The sequence below is a fragment of the Danio rerio genome, chromosome 17 (assembly GCF_049306965.1).
Source record: "Danio rerio strain Tuebingen ecotype United States chromosome 17, GRCz12tu, whole genome shotgun sequence".
Classification (NCBI taxonomy): Eukaryota; Metazoa; Chordata; class Actinopteri; order Cypriniformes; family Danionidae; genus Danio; species Danio rerio.
Window position 1 is genome coordinate 55,535,001 of NC_133192.1, and position 15,251 is coordinate 55,550,251.

Genomic DNA, 15,251 nt, shown 5'->3' on the forward strand with positions numbered 1-15,251 from the left:
CTGCAATTACTGTAGGTGTTCTAATATGTTGATGAATGACTCCTTCATGTAGTCACCATCTGTGAACGGTTTTCCATGCTTTATTATCTCCCGGTTTGTTTACAACAGCCACCTGCCTGGCATCCCGCCCTGCTGATAGAAACCTGTTTCGCAGGCTATGAGGCAAATCTTCGTTGACAGAAATGTTGAAATTAAATATTAATTCTAGACACTTTTACAGCATTTGAAAACGTTAAAAATGTTTGTCCTCCTATAGAAATCATATTAAAACAAAAATATATACTAACCTTCCCCATCTTTTTGAACATTTTTGAAAAAACTTCAGGGAGCCACAAGGGCAGCGCTAAAGAGCCGCATGCGGCTCTAGAGCCGCGGGTTGCTGACCCCTGGTCTAAAGGATGTCTGACGTTTATGCTTAAGATAATGTTCAGAATTGTATGCACAAACCCCACGTGGAAATGTTCCTAGTCTATCTGTGTTTTAACCAATCAGGTTAGAACACCAGTATGTGTGACGCAGTTAATGATGTTATGTGAGAGTATAATTGTTATTGATTGGTGATTGTAAGCAGAGCGGCCTAGGAACTCATTGCGAGTGTTGAAGCTGGCTTCTGCTGATTTAAATGCAAACTATCTTTAGTAAACTTGATTTATTTATTTAAATCTCTGACTCCGGCTCTTCTTCATTTACCAGATTGGTCATTCTTTGGGTTAAACTGTATACTATCCCTACAACACACATAATTCGCCTCATTCATGTCTACTGCGTAAGCTGTGGAAAACATTTGCTTTTGGGTTCCACATCATAAAAAATGATTCCAGCTCACTTTATCAATAGAGAGGAAAATCTCTATTGACCTCATGCTTGACGTACGAGCTGGCGCAGCCGTCGCACTCTTTTTGGCTCAAGACTTCCAGTCTCATTCACTACCATTATTTTTTAGACGTTCTTATGCTGCTCGGTGTAGCAAACTGATATTTTCTTATTATATTATTCTACTTTTTATGTATAGTCAGTGTGGAAATATCAATGTATATAAACTAATTTCAATTGAACAATAATCTACATATTACTGAAAAGTTCTATTCTTTGGTTTTTAATTATACCATTTCATGAACATCCCAGCTTTAAGGGATATTTACCCTTTTGTCTTTCTGACTACTGGCTAAGCCAAAGGGATGCAGATGCTACGGGCAGGTTTTTCGGGCGTTGCTTCTATGCTACAGAAACCCTTCGTTGATTAACTTGTGTGGTCAGTAGCTGGGCCGGTTTCTAACCCAGTAAACCCTGCCGACAACTACACTTCATTTGAATGCTTTGTTTAGCCATCTCCCCTCCTCCTAAGAACACAATAAAGACATGAAATCTTTGTCTCAAATCAGACTTGTGATTGAACTTGCAGACTGCAGACCTTTAGTAGGCTCTGCAGACACATGGACATCCTAAAGACAATGTATGACTGCAGATTAACCAACACGTCTCAATAAAGGAATAGTTCTGTTTGTTCAAGTCTCCTAGACTGGGTTCTCTCCTCTTCTTCAATCATTTATTTTTTTACAACAACTTCTTTGTAGAGAAAGCGGTTTGACCATTTTCTTCCACTTATTACTCCTAGTCTTTTCTTCCATAGGTGACTTAGGCCCCGTTTACACTAATGCGTTTTAGTTTGAAAACGCATAAGTTTTGCTACGGTTACGCCATCCGTCCACACTACGCCGGAGTTCTGGAGCGCCGAAAACGGAGCGTTTCGAAAACGCTGGAGAGTCCGTTTTCATTCTAAAATGCTGCTGCTCCGTCTCAGTGTGGATGGGGAAAGACGGAGACATCTGAAAACGGAGGCGGGGCTGCAGAGATTCGCCTCTCTGATTGGGGCTTTTCCTCAATATTAAGTAGCCTAACACACACAGTTCAGTCCTGAATCTTCTCCGTGTAAGTTCAGACTTCGCAAGTTTGATCAAGGCTGCAGTCTCTTCTTCTCAGTTTGATATGGAAAACAGACTATACCGAGGACACGGGTAAATCTTTAAAGGGAACAGTGTACTTTATAACTTCATTCACATCACCTTGGCTACGTTGTTTCACTTTCTCAACAATAAAATGTAAACTTGATATAAGGAACTGCCTATTTTCATTTTAATATTAGCAACTTAGACAGCAGAAATGTTGAGGCGTCGTGCTGCATATATGAGCGTCATCTTCACTGTGTGGATATTTATAACAAAACGGAGCCGATAACAACTGCCTCCTTTCAATTTCAGTGAAAATACGAAACACACCCTCTCTTTTGCTGAATATCAGTTTTAATAAACGATAATGGCCATTATAAAAGTATAACATACAATAAGTTTATACATTATAGGAAATAAAGGCAAGCGATCAGTCAATATACAGAATGTACGTGGTTACATTAATCATTAACTTATCTTTGCGCTCAGCCAAAACACGTTACCTGAGAACAAGTAATAGATTCCAATGACCAAAGTCAGGGAATATGTCGTTAGATAAAGACAACAAGATGAATGAAATATCACGTTTAATAAATATAGTGAGATTAGATCCAGCGGGAGATGCTTGATGAGAAGTCCGACTAGCAGAGCTCTCATCTGGGTAGATGGGCTCCAGCGATTGCCAAAGTGTGTGTGTGTGGTCACGTGATGTGCGTTTTCAGCGTTTTGGTGTGGACGGAGAGCAGTTCAGAAACGCTGGGTAAAACGCGAGTGTGGACGCGGATCGTTTTCATTCTAAAACGCCGTTTTAAAACTAAAACGCACTAGTGTAAACGGGGCCTGAATCTGACATTCAAAAACAATCACAAAAACGAGCGCACGTCCGCATCACAGAATAATGTCAATAGTAATCCATTAATCCAAAATACATCAATTCAAACCATTCAGAGAAAACAGCATGGGGACTTACATTTAGCATAGAGGCAGTCCATCATCGACTGGACAACATCTAATTTGGCCTTAATAGAGAAGTTGATGAAGTTGGTATCAACCAGGATGTAATACGGAGGTCCAAGCTGGGTGTTGTATTGAAAGAAGAGACAAGAGGGGTACTTTGCTCTAAAAGAGAGATAAGCAGAGTAATACATATAAAACACATATAAAAACACCTTATTCTTTTGTATTATAAATAGTATTTTAAGTTGTCCAATGTTCTCACAGAGAAGCCAGCGTCAGGAACAAATAAATAAATATACAAATTCAAATGTGCTGCAATGCAAATATTGAGATAAAGTTAGTATCAAATAATAATGAAGTAGTCCGTTTAATTTTCACATACTTGCTACTCAAATGCAGGGCTCAACAATAAGGATTGCCCGGTGGTCTAGGGCCAGCGTGAGAGACGCTTGGGACAGTAGACAGGATCATTACTGGCCCGATTGGGACAGTGCTGCCTTGCCACTAAAGTTTAATTTGCCTGCGACTATTTGTCACTTGCGTGCATTTTAAGTTTGTGCTTTTAAGTCTTTAAATGCTACCTTCTCAGTGATGTCGTAGACACTATATTGCTTTTTGGTTCCTCTTATGTGATTTGATGTTTTGAGCATGCTATTTTTTCCTTGAGCATGCTATTTTTTTATGACCTGGTGATAATCAGTACAGCAAAGAAACGGCAACAAATTATAAGGCTAAATGAAAATGTCTGTTTCTAATGTCTTGGAAGCAGACATTTAAGTGGGAAAAACACTACAAAAATGAAGTGATGTTTTGCACAATTTGCCATCAGTTTGACAAGTCAGCCACCTTTAGTTAAATAATTTCTAACTGCACTAAAATACCTCCATATTTTCCATACTGCTCTGTTTGTGTGCATAACACTTTGATTTTTTCTCTTTAAACATTTAATAACATTTTTTTAGGTATTGAAATTTTTGATTCACTGACATTACATTATTTTTGACACATTATTTAAAATATGTGCTAACAATTTTTTTTTTTTTTGGTGGTGGGGCCAGTAAAAATTTTGGCAGGGCAAGTAAAAATCTAAACCACTGGCCCGGTCGGATCAGTAGAAAAAATCCTTAGCATTGAACCCTAAAATGCCATATAATTTTATTAAAGGGATTTCAATTGTCCTGGTTTTTACAAGATTAAATTAAATTAAAGGATTTTAATGAGAAGAAACATTTTAAAACTACACTGTAAAAATGCTGTATTCCACATTATCGATTTTTGTTAGGACAACGTGAAGAAATCAAGTTAACTTATTAGTTTTTACAAATGAAAGTGGACTGAACATAAAACAATTAAGTTGTCCACCCTTATAAAAAAACTCTAAAATCGTATTGTTTTAGTTTATTTTAAATAAGTAGTCAGAACAAGCAGCAGACATGATTTTTGAAGTATATCCAAATATCAAAAAATGTAAAATAAATTAATGAAATACAAAAAAATAATCACGTAAAGTATGAAATGAAATGCATTTAAAAAAATACTTTCATGAAAACTATAGACTTTTTAATATAAACATGTATGTATCTAATAATTGCTTAACTTACTGGTCAGTATTATTATTATTAAACGAATTGCACTATGGACAGCTTAATTAATAAACCTATGAAGTCCTGTATATATTAAAAAGTGTTCCGATAAAGGCTGCTATATGGTTTACCTCTGGAATTGCATTGACAACCTTTTTAAACGTAACCAAATTTACCTGTCTCTATCTGAGAAAAAAGCAAGATACATAAATCAGTAGTGTATTGTGAACTGACGTCAAGCCTGTCAAATAAGCAGGCTGCGATTTCATTCGCTCCATGTTGATCTTTGCACTCCCAGAGGCATCAATGTTGAAAGACTCAAACTTACATTTCTTGTTCTTTAATGGCCGAGGGATCTTCTTTCTTCTTCTTCTGCGTTTTTGCTCTGTCTTTTTCTTTTCTATACAAAAAGAGTGAAACAAACAAAGCTTTTGATTATATTTTTAGAGCAAGATACTGTATTAGATTTGGTGACACGACTGCTGATAATCTACTCTCGTAATTTTTTTTGTAATTACACTAGTATTTATTAGTAAACTTTATTTTAGGGTTACACCTTTGGATTATTTACTTTGGATTATAAACCTTTCTGTCAGATTTTTCTTGAAGATCAAAATCTTTATGCGTCTTTGATCTCTGAATCTACTAACACGAAAGCTGTAAGAACTGAATCTGTTTAAAAGACACATTTCTGTTGTGCTCCCTGGCATGTACTGTGATATAATGTAGTGTACATGTTTAATTTGACATATATGATAATAACGTGTGAGTGATTATTGAAGTGTCTCCGTCGTCGGATCCTTTCAGACAGAAAAGGACAAGCGCGAGAGTGACTAAACAAAGGAGAAGCCCAACATAACACACGAGCAAACTGTTTCAGCAACCTGAATCACGAACAAACTGCCATGTTTATCATCGCCTTAAGGACTATTATGAACTCAGAATGACAGAATTACTCTCTAACAGAGGTTAAATGTGCTGATGAAGATTGCAGACACAGGTGAGAGGTTTGCACTGACTGTGGGCTATGATGCGTGTTGGTTATAAACCTAAATAAGGACTAAATGTCTGCTGTGTGTAGTTTTTCTGTAATTTTTTACATCAGAGACTGTAAGGGTCTGTATGTGCTCATATATGTGGCATTTATTTATTTTATATTATTATTATTTATTTAATATAATAAATAATAATTTATTTAAATTAATATAATATTTTATATTATTATTATTTATTTAATTGCAGACGTTACAGTAGGCTATTTTGCACTGTCATTGGTCTGCAGTTCAATCAAATTATGTTTATAAAAAAGTTAGTAATGAACATTTATACACAAGTATTTAGGTGAATAAAGCATCTGTTTTGTGAGAAGTGATTTTCATATGATTTCAGAGCGACCCGTACGGCTTTACTGTAGACATTTATTTCAGCGATAATTACGTCGGCTGAAACTCTTAGGACGCTTCACACCTACACTTTTGTTTCGGAACCTGTCTCGTTTGCCCAGTTAGCGCGGTTCGTTTGGCATATGTGAACAGGGCAATCGCGCTCTGTTCCGCGCCAAAGTAATCGCTCCGAGATCGCTTGAATGAGGTGGTCTCGGCTCGATTGAAACGAACCCTGGAGCGGTTCGATTACAGTGAGAAAGCGATCCGAGCGCAGTTATATCACAGTGCATTATGGATATGTAATAGGCATACGGCTATATGTAGAGAGAATTATGAGTATTGTGAGAAGTTTCGCGAGTCTCCGGATGCCCGCAAACGAGTGATGATCTCCCGGTAATCTCACGTCTCCCTCCCGGTCCTCAAATAGGCTACGACGCGCACCCTTCTCACCCCTCCCCACCGCGTCTCTCCTCAGACACATCACGCACGCGCGTACCCTGTCAATCACCACCAAACCACCATCTCTCCTGACAGCTGAGCGGGACGCTGCAAAATAAACCCTGACACTCTGACCAATGTGAGGAGAGTTTACTCGCACGTGACTTGTTTTAGCTCTTTTGGTCCGATTAGAAACTTTGCAGTGTGAAAGCGAACCGCTCCAAGAGCAAAGAGCAACAATGTAACAATTGTGATCTCTGTTTCGGATCAACTGAATCGATTCACAGGTGTGAAAGCACCCTTAGTCATACACCACGCCCACCAAAAGGGTACCCTTGGTAGTGGAAACGCAAGACTGATAAATGTGACCCGTACCGACCCGAACCGTACCAGTCAGTGAAAACAAGCCATAAAAGAACTTAAAATCTTTTCGGATGCCCAGACTAAAATGAAAACAAAATAAAATGTATTTATTTGTATCATATAACTCGCCACAGATGATTTTATATTGATTTCTTTATGGGTTTTTTTCCACTTTTAATTTTATTTTAGTTTGGATGATTATTGTACATCATTTTGTGTTGAGCCTTCCATGTGTGATACATAATTTCTAAAGTTGAATGCCATTTTGTTGGATTTGGATGTGTTTATTTCCAATAAAAAAAAATAAACAATAATAATAACAATCGCAGTTTCCGGTTCATGGGGACTTTAACTCCCAGTGCCTTTGACCATTATGTAAACACATTCAATTCGGTTCTCTAGCTTCTGAAACACGGTCAATATTACAAAGCTCTAAAAACGACCTTAGCTCAAGTTTTGCTTACTAATAAACAATACTAATATAACGTTAAAGGAGAATACTCACATCCTCTGGTCCTTCAGACTGATCATTCTTTTCATGGTCGCATATTTTTTCTGTTTCTTCTGTTTTCCCTAAGTACACAAACACAAGCTGTCACTCAAGCAACGAATGAAGAAAATATTGTGCAAATCACTTCATGACGAACACTGGAATAAACGCTTTGCTTTACCATGACGGCTGAATTTGTTCGAGATTATCACTGTAGCCCTCGTGTGTTGCGCTTTGCGACATAAAAGCCTCCTAACGTCATCGCCACGCGACACATTTCACATTTTACCAAAACTTAGCGTCATTTCCTGCATCGTTTCTGCGCTAGATCCTGCGGTCTTTCCGGTCCTCAGCCGACATCCATCAAGGTAAATATGTAGACAATACTGCAGCTGTTCTCTAATCGTGAATTGTTATTTGTCGTACGGCACTTTTATGTGATTTTTTTACTTTTAGCCTCGTTGTCGGTACAGCAGTGCTGAGTGTTAGCTTCAGTCTTTATTTGACATTGTGTGATTATTCTGCGTCGCATGTGTTTTATTTATGACACTGTGAGTGTTGAAGACATGCACACCACTGGCTATTTTCTCCCGCTACGTGGGCTTTTGTATTTGTGCATTTGCTTTACTTCCATGAACCAATGCGGTGTTAGATTGGTTATATAAATATCGAGAAAAGGACTATCATGTTTGTAGACCAAAAAATGACATTACGGCAGCGCTGCAGTCGTTATTTAGCAGCCGTCTGTCTTTCGTTAAAAGCAAGATTAGGGTGAAGTTGATTTTATATTCGCACCTTCACAGTTTTAATATAATTTAACAGAGTATTATTTTTCAATCCTAAATAGGAGAGTCATGTTAGCAGCCATTGACTATCAAAGTACAACATTGTTAGTTCAAAGTAAAACCCAATTATTTAAATGGTGCAAATGTATAGAAGTAAAGTTAGTTTTATATTCGGATTTTCAGACATTCCCCTTAATAATATCATTTCAGATAAGTATTTATTGCAATTTTTAAATAGGGAAATCATATTAGCAGCCAATGACTATCAAAGTACAACATTGTTCACAGTCAAATAAACAGTGTTAATGTTGTTTTCAAGTCACACTTGCATGCTAATTCCGATCGAATATTCAGAGTAACATAGTAAACAATATATAGACTTCTAAATGAACGAATGTGTGAATATAAAACCAACTTTACCTCTATTGCAAATGTTACCTACACAGTATTTTAGATCGAGTATTCAAAGTAATGTTAACGATTCAGATAAAGTTTGTTTTATATTTGAGCATTCAGACTTTCTCCTTAATAATATAATTTCAGAAAAGTATTCTTTGCATTAATTGCAAGTGTTATTTTTGAAAATCATATTAGCAGTCAATAACTATCAAAGGTCAATATTGTTCCGTCAGTTAAATAATGCTAATGTTGTTTTTAACTCATGCTTGCAGTTATATAGAGGTAAGGTTGGTTATATATTCGCACATTCGTTTCATTTAGAAGTCTCTATATTGTTTATCATGTTACTTTAAATATTCGATCGGAATACAAAGTTTGACTTGAAAACAACATTAACACTGTCTTATTCACTGTGAACAATGTTGTACTTTGATAGTCATTGGCTGCTAATATGATTTCCCTATTTACAATTTGCAAAGAAAATGAAATTATATTATTAAGGAGAATGTCTGAATATCTCAATATAAAACCAAATTTACCTCTAACCTCTATACTCGAACTGAAGCACAGTAAACTATGTAGGGAGTGTTAAAATGATCGAATGTGCGAATATAAAATCAACTTTACCTCAATACGTTAACGTGATAAACGATATAGCATTAAAATATGCCGAGTTACAGTTACAAATATGGTTTGGGCTCATTACAGTACCTCATGATAATTAATTTGTGTTTGTGTTGTCTATTTTATTGAACAGGATTGTCCAAATGTGCAAATATAAACAAACTTTACCTCAATAAAACCTTCCTATCTCTTATTGAACATGTAGACAACTTGGTGTTCCTTATATTCATTCATTTTCCTTTGGCTTAGTCCGTTTTTTTTATCAGGGGTCGCCACAGCGGAATGAACCGCTAACTTATCCAGCATATGTTTTACACAGCCTATGCCCTTCCAGTCGCAACCCAGCAATGGGAAACACCCATACTTAGCTCTCACATTCACACACATAGATTACTTCCAATTTAGCTTATTCAATTCAACTATAGCGCATGTCTTTGGACTGTTGTGGTATACTAAAATCGATAAATCTGCACTTTAATCTCGATAATGAAATAAATTAAGAATACCCACATAGTTTTAAAACTGTATAATGCTGTTTTTCACAGCGAATGATGTTTTGAGAAATGCCCCATTGTTCTTAAAAGGGAAGTCAGTGGACTCTAATGTTGTTTGTTTTCAATATTCTTTAAGAAGATGATGGAAATTATCTCATTATTTACTCTCCTTCGAATGGTTTTAAACTTGTATAAGTTTATTTCTTCCGTTGAACACAAAAGAAGATATTTTGAAGAATGCTGCTGCAACCAGCATTTTCCAAATGTTTTATTTTGTGTTCAGCTAAATAAAACAACTAAAGTAGGTTTTAAAAAAGTGAAATGTCAGTAAATTATGGGTGAATTTTTATTTTTGTCTGAACTATCCTTTTAAAGTGTCACCTTTTCTGGTGTCTCGTGTTTTTTGTATCATACTCAAAAAATCCTTTAGGCTTCGATTGCTGCCAATCATCCTTAAGTTATTAACACAATTAGGAGTGTTATTTTGAGATTTCAGTGTTTTTACTTTAGGTTTTTGTTGTATATATATATATATGTATGTATATATATATGTATGTGTGTGTATATATATATATATATATATATATATATATATATATATATATATATATATATATATATATATATATATATATATATATATATATATATATATATATATATATAAATAATTATATATGTATAAATATATATATATATATATATATATATATATATATATATATATATATATAGCTTCAACTGTAAATATACAGTTGAAGTCAGAATTATTAGCCCCCTTTTAATTTTTTTTCTTTTTTTTTAATATTTCCCAAATGTTGTTTAACAGAGCAAGGAAATTTTCACTGTATGTATGCTAATATTTTTTCTTTCAGATAAAGTCATATTTGTTCTATTTCGGCTAGAATATAAGCAATTTTTAATTAAAAAAAAAAAATTTTTGGGACAAAATTATTAGCCCCTTTAAGCTATTTTTTTTTTGATAGTCTACAGAACAAACCATCGTTATAAAATAACTTGACTAATTACCCTAACTTAGTTATGCTTAGAAATGTGCTGAAACAATCTTCCCTCTATTAAACAGAAATTGGGGGAAAAAAATAAACAGGGGCGCTAATAAGTTAGGGGGGTTAATAATTCTGACTTCAACTGTGTGTGTGTGTGTGTGTGTGTGTGTATATATATATATATATATAAATATATATATATATATATATATATATATATATATATATATATATATATATATATATATATATATATATATATATATATTATTGTTGTGAAGTGAACATAGTAGTGAAAAGAAAAATTAAATTTTCTGAATGCACTGCATTAGTGATGGAAAGTTCAAATCATTTTACTGACCTTTGAGTCTTGTTCAGCGAGGTGAACAAATCTTTTTTTGAGACATTTCATCCATTTCGTTCAATTTGTCAAAATATAATAAAAATGTTAAGAATTGCTTCCAAACACATCTACCAAGGACTGCATGCATCGATAGTTGTACATTAAAGTTAAACGAGATGCCAGCATAGTTGTAGTCTGTTATTGTGTTTACAGTTGAAGACATTGTATGCGTGTATCTGATCAACAACTAATCCGGCACAAAGGGAGTCAAGTCTTTTTACGGCTCTGACTGCATATGATTAGCGTCTGTCTTTCTCATGATGGACGAATGACTCAAACCCGATAGAGGACTCGAAAATTGAACTAATCTTCTACTCCACCTGCTCAAATGTGCGCATGAGCGAATGAACGAATCCCTCCCTGAGATGACTCGCTGTTCTCGAGTTATACAAAAGATTTGTTCCCAATGAACGAATCGTTCAAGAATGACCCATCACTACACTGCACATAATATTGATTTGTGAAGATTTATAAATCCTTGTCTTTTCCCCCTCAATAGGAGAAGAAATGGGAGAAGTACTGGGGAGCAGATAGGACAGCAGAAAGCGAGGCAGACCCTGAGCACACAGAGGTCTGAGTGGAGGCTGAACATGGTCTGATGGACCGCCTGTTTTTGCTGACCTTCGTCTTCTGTTCAGTCTCGTGGGTTTTCTTCTGGGAGGTGCGCTGGAAGAAAGGGAAGGAAAGTCAGATTGAAGAATGGCTCCAGGGGCACGGCCTGTCCGAATACAAGTATTTGTTTGAAGGTTAGTTTAACTAATTTAAAAGTGGATGTGGAGGGTTGTCATGAGCTGGTCACGTTTCTTTCATGTTCTGTAATGAAGGGTGCCCAACATCCCGCCGAGTTTATTTGGTTCAAAGTTTTTTGAAGTGTTCATCATGTCAAAACCCAGTGTTCATCGTATAGCAAATATTATTTGATTCTTTAGGAGGTGTGAAATTGACAGGCACTTTCAACAACCAGGTTTATTTAAGCCAGGGTTTTTGTACCACGTTTCTGGAGGACCACCAACACTGCATGTTTTGGATGTGTCCTTTGTCTGTCTTGACCATTACAGATCTTTCAGTCATTGCTGATGATCTGAATCAGGTGTGTTTGGTTAAAGGGCCATGAAACCCCCTCGTTTCAGCAGGGTGTTTTCACACCTCTACTTTGGAAAAAGTCAGAAAAGTGGGCGTGTCCAGCTCTGTTTAGGGGGGAGTGTCAGAGGAAGAAAAGAGGCTTGGTGTGGGAGTGTCTATTTGGGCGCGCTGAATTTCAGAGTCAAAACCAAGTGTGCCGCAAGCCTACGTTTGAGTGAAGGTTTCGGCCGTTAGATCGCCCCCTGGGGACTGGCTGCAGTACAAGTCATAAAGCCCGCCTCCTCCGTGTTAATGAAGGAGACTTGAGCCCAAATAAAAAAAAATATTACACTTGCAATAAAATGTCCCGAAAGATGGTTCTGGTCGATTAAGGCACTGGTTATTGTGCTGAAATAGGTGCAGATCTTCATTTTTGTAAACAGTTTGTTTTTAGCAGTAATTTAATGCTGGGCGTGTCATCGTGATTGACAGCTGTGATTGACAGTTTCTCAAAGCGCGGCGTCTGAGCTTCGGCAGGAGACTGAAGTAGACTGAAATGTTATTATTCGATTTCTGTGTTATTTTACCATGACAAAATGAGTTCAGCAGTAAACTATAGTTTCTGACATACATGATCCTGGTGGAACACTGTTTATTCGCTAAGTTCAGGGCTTTTTTCGGGCTTTATTAGTTTGCTGATACACGCCTAGCCACCCAGATAGCAAAACACAGTTCCGGCTAGATTCTCGCCTGCCGGAGACTTATCTCTTAGAGCTCAGACTGACTAATGTTACCTCTGCTGGACCTACTCCGGATGCCTGGACTCACTACCCAATTCCAGCCCGAGTCAATCGAGCCAGATGCGGCGGCCGAGCGAGCAGGCGCTGCCGCATGCGAGCCGGAATCAGCCCGCGACGCCGCGAGTAAGTTATGCGCTGCGGCCTGGAGCTGGCGCGATTGAATATATAAAACCCTCATATTTGTTAACGTTATTACATCCATTTGTGTTGATATGACAGCAAACGCATGCTGAGAAGTTCGTGGGGCGTAGTTGATTTTACATAAAGCGTTTGATTGGAAGCTCGACTCTGCTCATTTTCGCGGCTCCTCCTCTGGCTCCATCAGACAGTCCTTCTGCGCATGTCTGGCTCCAATTTCAGCAGGCTTTTGCGACAGTTTGTGCCCGTCAAGCAGGCGTTTTGCCCTCAAGGCGTTCAATGGGAAAAAGGGCTGTGGCGTCGTCCATATTTTTTACAGTCATTGGTCAAAACACACACCCACAGCGGACAATGTGACTGTGTTTACATGGACATCTGTAGTCGAATTATTTGCCAGATTATTAAATGGTGGACTTTAACTGCAGTTTGGCTTTTTCATTCAGGGAATTCATTCATGTCCCTCCCGACAAACAAGATATTTGATTAGAGGAGCTGCTCTAAGCGTGTATTTTTCATGCAATGTTTGATACCGCACGGCGAATGAGAGAAAAAAAAACTCAGCATTTCCCAGAAACTTAGATGCACACGGCAGGTAGCGTCAGAAAGCCGCGTGTGTTATTCCGGTCACAAAATCCAACACGAGGTTATAGTTTGGTTGTAACTGTTAGTGCTAACTTGTTTACACTGGTGCAATAGTTTGTTTGATACGAATAAAATACGAACTGAATAAACAAAGAGCACTGGTCGCTCACTTACCAAATCTGTAGAGACAGGACAATCACCAGCAACTAGAGCCGCATCTTTATTTAGAGGAGACTACAAGCGAATCCGGATCTCAGCGTTTGCAGATAAGAACAGCTCTCAGGTAAACAATGTTCCTCCTTAGACACGTAAGTTATTGTTGTCGTACGTCGCGTACACTGTTAATCCACACGTGAGTCTGAGCTCTCACAGAGAGAAAATGAAAACAAAACTTAACGGCAGCAAACTATAAAAGCAACACTTCACGCTTGTTTTGCCAACACAACGTGTCGTCTCTGCCGTCAACACTCTGACAGCAATGAATATTAATGAAGTTGCACAATAGAGCGCGCTGATTGGTTTGAACCAAGCCTTACTCATGCATTAATGCAACACACTGTAAGACGTAATAAGACACACTCTGGCACAGGCGTCCAGTCTGCACGCTGGAATACAGGCTATTTTGTCATGGCCGTGACGCAGCTTCAAAAATTCGTTTCAAACCGGAAGTACGAATTTGCTGGAAATAACGCAAAAACAACCAATTTACACTTTTTAGTGAAATATAGGTGTCTTAATAGTGTTTTTAGCAGTGTGGGACACATATACGACTGTCAACAGCTCAAAAAATGTGTTTTGGTGTTTCGTGACCCTTTAAGGCAGGTATGTCCAAGCTCTGAACTGGAGGGTGTCCTGCAAAGTTCAGTTCTAACCCCAATCAGACATACCTGGGCTAGCTAATCAAGCTCTTACTAGGCTCTCTAGAAACATCCTTGCTGGTGTGTTGAGGCAAGTTGGAGCTAAAATCTGCAGGACTCTGGCCCTCCAGGACCGAGCTTGGACACCCCTGGGTTAAGTAGACATGTGAAATGTGCAGAGCTGGGGCCTCATGTATCAACGCTGCGTACGCACAAAAACATTGCGTACGCAAGGTTTCACGCTCAGAATCGCTCACGTTTGGATTTACTAACAATGAACTGAAAGTGGGAATGTGCGCAGGTTCACGGCAGCTTTTTGGCAGGCGTACGCACATTTTTTGTGCGTGTCTGTTTTATTTCCATTGGCGACTCCTAGAGGCAGTTGTGTTAAATTCCTCTCTACAAAGTGTCTGAGTCTTGCAATGGCAGCTGTATGAGACGGGTTCATATAGTAGGTATGTAAGATTTCCATACCATACAGTTGACCAGCTAAACATTAAAGCACAATTTGCAGCGGTCGCCTGTTTCCCCAATGTAATCTGAGCGATCTACTGCACGCACATTGCTATAAAGACACTATCTGAAGATGAATTTGCAAGCGTGAATCAGAAACATTTCCATTCAATAAATGTGCAAATAAAATATGATGCACAAACTTATTAATGATTCCTACTAGTCTTTCTCGTGATAAATAGTAGGCAAAATATGATATGTAGCGGGGGGGAAAAAAGAAGATAGAGTTCATCAGGCGCTGGATTCGAGCCGAGTTCATGCTCGAACGTGTCAAAACATGATCACATGCGTCTTACGAGCGCGCCACTGAGACTGTTCAGAGTGCTGCAACAGTTTACAGATATAAACCAGACTATTTTTTTTTAAAATGCACTCAGTGCGATGTTCAGACCCAACTGTGTCAACCGCATCAGCTAAACTCTCCC

General features: G+C 37.7%; 2 protein-coding genes across 7 annotated transcripts in view; one reads left to right on the plus strand and one right to left on the minus strand.

The window, feature by feature from the left end:
- The window catches only part of fcf1 (FCF1 rRNA-processing protein), a 14,298-nt gene extending 6,882 nt beyond the window's left edge, over window positions 1-7,416 (minus strand). Inside the window, exons 1-5 of one of the 2 annotated variants that reach the window (XM_073927219.1) lie at window positions 7,344-7,416; window positions 7,178-7,245; window positions 4,815-4,886; window positions 2,787-3,065; window positions 1-1,634 (exon numbers count right to left, since the gene is read on the minus strand). The exon at window positions 1-1,634 is cut by the window's left edge and continues 1,586 nt beyond it. Coding sequence is in view for 1 of the 2 variants with exons in the window: in NM_001017601.1 (NP_001017601.1) it covers window positions 2,917-3,065; window positions 4,815-4,886; window positions 7,178-7,245; window positions 7,344-7,346 (292 nt within the window). In the remaining variant the exon portion in view is untranslated. 2 annotated transcript variants of the gene reach the window in all.
- A 69-nt stretch (window positions 7,417-7,485) lies between these two features.
- arel1 (apoptosis resistant E3 ubiquitin protein ligase 1) overlaps window positions 7,486-15,251 on the plus strand; it is a 48,188-nt gene continuing 40,422 nt past the window's right edge. For all 5 annotated transcript variants that reach the window (XR_012392915.1, XR_012392916.1, XR_012392917.1 and 2 more), the window contains exons 1-2: window positions 7,486-7,530; window positions 11,374-11,620. Coding sequence is in view for 1 of the 5 variants with exons in the window: in XM_002663035.8 (XP_002663081.2) it covers window positions 11,473-11,620 (148 nt within the window). In the remaining 4 variants the exon portion in view is untranslated. The remainder of the gene's footprint in view (window positions 7,531-11,373; window positions 11,621-15,251) is intronic.